General features: G+C 37.9%; 1 protein-coding gene across 1 annotated transcript; it reads right to left on the reverse strand.

Annotated features, from left to right (window-relative positions):
- LOC102178429 (olfactory receptor 8B3-like) lies at nucleotides 2,340–3,319 on the reverse strand. Its single transcript, XM_013975800.1, is given in 2 exon segments — nucleotides 2,340–3,005; nucleotides 3,008–3,319. Coding segments are annotated over 2 exon segments (978 nt in total).

The raw sequence follows: 3,541 nt of genomic DNA on the forward strand, positions 1-3,541 counted from the left end.
ACACTGAATATGGGAGGGGAAAGGTCCTACTTTCCCAACTTGGGTTCCATAAGCTCTATGGAAACTTCTCCTGGACATCTGCATGCCTGACATCCATGGAGAAAATATTTAAATTATCCCTTGACACATCACACTGAGGATTTTCACGGTAGCATTTTTGCCTTTAAAAAAATTAAAAAGCAACATCTTTTCCAGTAAAGACAGTGCAAAAATTTGTGTATCCACAAAACATTTCCTTCAAGATGTCATTATACTATCAGTTGCACTTTGAGGTTTAGTAATTTAAAATCTGTATGAAAGTACTAGGGGCTTCCCTACTGGCTGAGACAGTAAAGAATCCACCACCAATGCAAGTTTAATCCCTGGGTCAGGAAGATCCTCTGGAGAAGGGAATCACAACCCACTCCAGTATTCTTGCTTGGAGAATCCCATGAAGAAAGGAGTCTGGTGGGTTTGAAGTTGCAAAGAGTCAGACATGACTGAGCAACTAAGCACGCATAAGGAAATATTAATAGATATGAAGGTCCACAAGAGCAAAAATGATTTACTTGTTCCCAGGTTCTCCAGCTCTGTTGGTTTAACTGACAAAAATCAAATAACTTAAATTTGTGTCCTATCCAATGAAACACCGTTAGCATCATAATATATCTAGGGTCCTATAAAAAGGAGAGTGATGTCATAGGTAGGATCTTTCATTATCTATCAATTTACTCTCTAAATTTCTTCTTCCTAACTTGAGTTTCAAATGCCCTTCGTTATTTTATCACCCCTAGCTTCCCTCTTTGTCCCTTGTTCCAAATGTGACCATAGCAAATATGACCATAGCATTTTCACCATCATTTCCAAATGCACTTCTACTTTATAGTCATGCACATTACAACTTTATCAAAGATTTATGGGCTATGAAATACACATACAGTTCTGTGTAGATGGACAGAATTTCCGAATAAAATTCCTTTCCTAAATCCCATGACCACTTTCCACAAACAACCTCTTATTTGTTGGCTGTGCATTGCTGAAGTATGTCCTAATGACATGATTCTGAATTCCTTTCTCATCCATGTCCTGTCCTTTTAATTTAGAAAAAACACCCCAAATTCAGTTCTCTTAATTTTTAAGAATAAGTAACTCCCTATTTGAGTCAATCCTCTCAACAATATACTAATCCAAAAGGCATTCCTTTCCCACCCAAAGAAAACCATGAAACACTCTGCCTAAACTAAAAAACAACAAAAGCAACACATAACATGTAGGAAATTCATATATCCCCCTTGAAAAAAATACAGTCAATCTTCAAATTAAAAATATTTTCTCATAGTATGATCTTAATGAAACAAATAGAATAGAGCAAAGTGTATGTACGTACAAAAGTCATAGACTTGAAATTAGAAGGCTAACAGTTAAGTCTAGATTTTTTTATGAAGCTGGGAATTTAAATCATTAACCATTCTGAACTTCATTTTACCATTTATGAAATAAATATATTTATGTGATCTGACATGTAATACTTTCACTGTGAAAAGTAAAAAGAAAACACTTGCCAAAAGCTAGATGCAAATATTTAGAGATGCAAACTGAATTATAATCTAAGCCTTTATAGTCTCTGGCATTTAAAGAAGACATGGTCTTCCCAGTCAGAAAATGGAAAGACAGGAGGGAAACAGTATCTAATTCATGCTTCTGACAGCAAGTGGAGAATAAGCGCAACTCCAATGGAATAACATTACAATAGTGCTAGTTAGCGGAGAAGGCAATGGCAACCCACTCCAGTACTCTTGCCTGGAAAATCCAATAGACGGAGGAGCCTGGTGGGCTGCAGTCCATGGGGTCACTAGGAGTCGGACACGACTCAGCGACTTCACTTTGACTTTTCACTTTCATGCATTGGAGAAGGAAATGGCAACCCCCTCCAGTATTCTTGCCTGGAGAATCCCCGGGACACAGGAGCCTGGTGGGCTGCCGTCTACGCACAGAGTCGGACACGACTGAAGCGACTTAGCAACAGCAGCATCAGTGCTATTTAGTTCACTTTGATCACTGATCTCTTATTTTATCAAAAGTATCTCAAATTTGATCACTTGGAGACCATTTTCTTTTTCTAGTAAAAATTAAAAGTTGGAAATGACAATAAAAAATAACAGAGATACTACATATCTCTTTTAAAGTTATCAAAAAACAGTAAAAAAAAAAAAAAAGTGAAAAAAGATGGTATGCAAATAGGGAAAAAGAAATCCCAGACTAAAAAACTGGAAATATAGTATGGAGAAAACTCTCAAATTTTTTTAATCATGTTAAGAGAAAAAACATATAGGAATAAGGTTGAAACTAAAAGCAATTATTTACACAGAATCTCCTTGTCCTGTAACTATATGCACAGACATAATTTCTGATCTAAACTTTCCCATCCTCAAAGTTTTTCTCAGAGCAAGCTTAACATCTTTGTTCCTCAAGCTGTAAATTAAGGGATTCATCATGGGAACCACATTGGTGTAAAAGACAGAGGATATTTTCCCATCATCCACAGACACAGAAGATGATTTGAGATACATAAATGCACTTGATCCAAAGAACAGAAAAACAGCAATGATGTGCGAACTGCAGGTTCTGAAGGCTTTGGACCTGCCCTCTGTGGAGCTGATGTGGAGGATGTTGGTGAGGATGAGACCATAAGAGACAAAGATGGTGAGACTGGGCACAATGATGTTGATGCCTCCCACAATGAACACTTCCAGTTCAAGGATGTGGGTACTTGTGCATGAGAGCTGGAGCAGAGAGTGCATGTCACAGAAATAATGGTTGATGGTGTTTGCATCACAGGTCAGTCTCAGCATGCACATAATAAGGGTCGTGGCATCCAAAACTGCCATCAAGTAGGAACCAAGCATAAGGCTGGAACACACTTTAGGGGACATGGCAATGTTATAAAACAGTGGGCTACAGATGGCCACATAGCGATCATTGGCCATTGATGTCAGCACATAACATTCAGAAATACCAAAAAAAACTTTAAAAAGTAAAGCTGGGTCATGCATCCTATGTAAGAAATAATTTTCTTCTTTGTTATGATGTTAATCAACATTTTGGGTGTAAACACAGAAGAATAACAGAGATCTATGAAGGACAAGTTAAAGAGGAAAAAATACATGGGGGTGTGTAGGTGTGAACTCAGCCCAATAAGGATGATCAAGCTCAAATTTCCCATCACAGTGACCATATACATTACTAGAAACAGGAAGAAGAGGGGAAGCTGGAGATCTGGTTGGTCTGTTAATCCCATCAAAATAAACTGAGTCATGAAAGAGCCATACCCCAGAGCCATTCTTCCCTAAAGGAATCCTGAGTCATGAAAGAGCCATACCCCAGAGCCATTCTTCCCTAAAGGAATCCAAGAACATAGGAGAAAAGGTCACATAGAGGAAAAACAGGGTTTTGCATAACATCTCCTATACAAGATAGTGTATGTGCTGGGATAACTATGAGTACCCTATCCTGCACTCATGGAACTTCCTTATCATTATCATGGGAATGAGTTTCAGAAAAT

This window comes from Capra hircus, chromosome 29, assembly GCF_001704415.2.
Source record: "Capra hircus breed San Clemente chromosome 29, ASM170441v1, whole genome shotgun sequence".
In the NCBI taxonomy this organism is placed as follows: Eukaryota; Metazoa; Chordata; class Mammalia; order Artiodactyla; family Bovidae; genus Capra; species Capra hircus.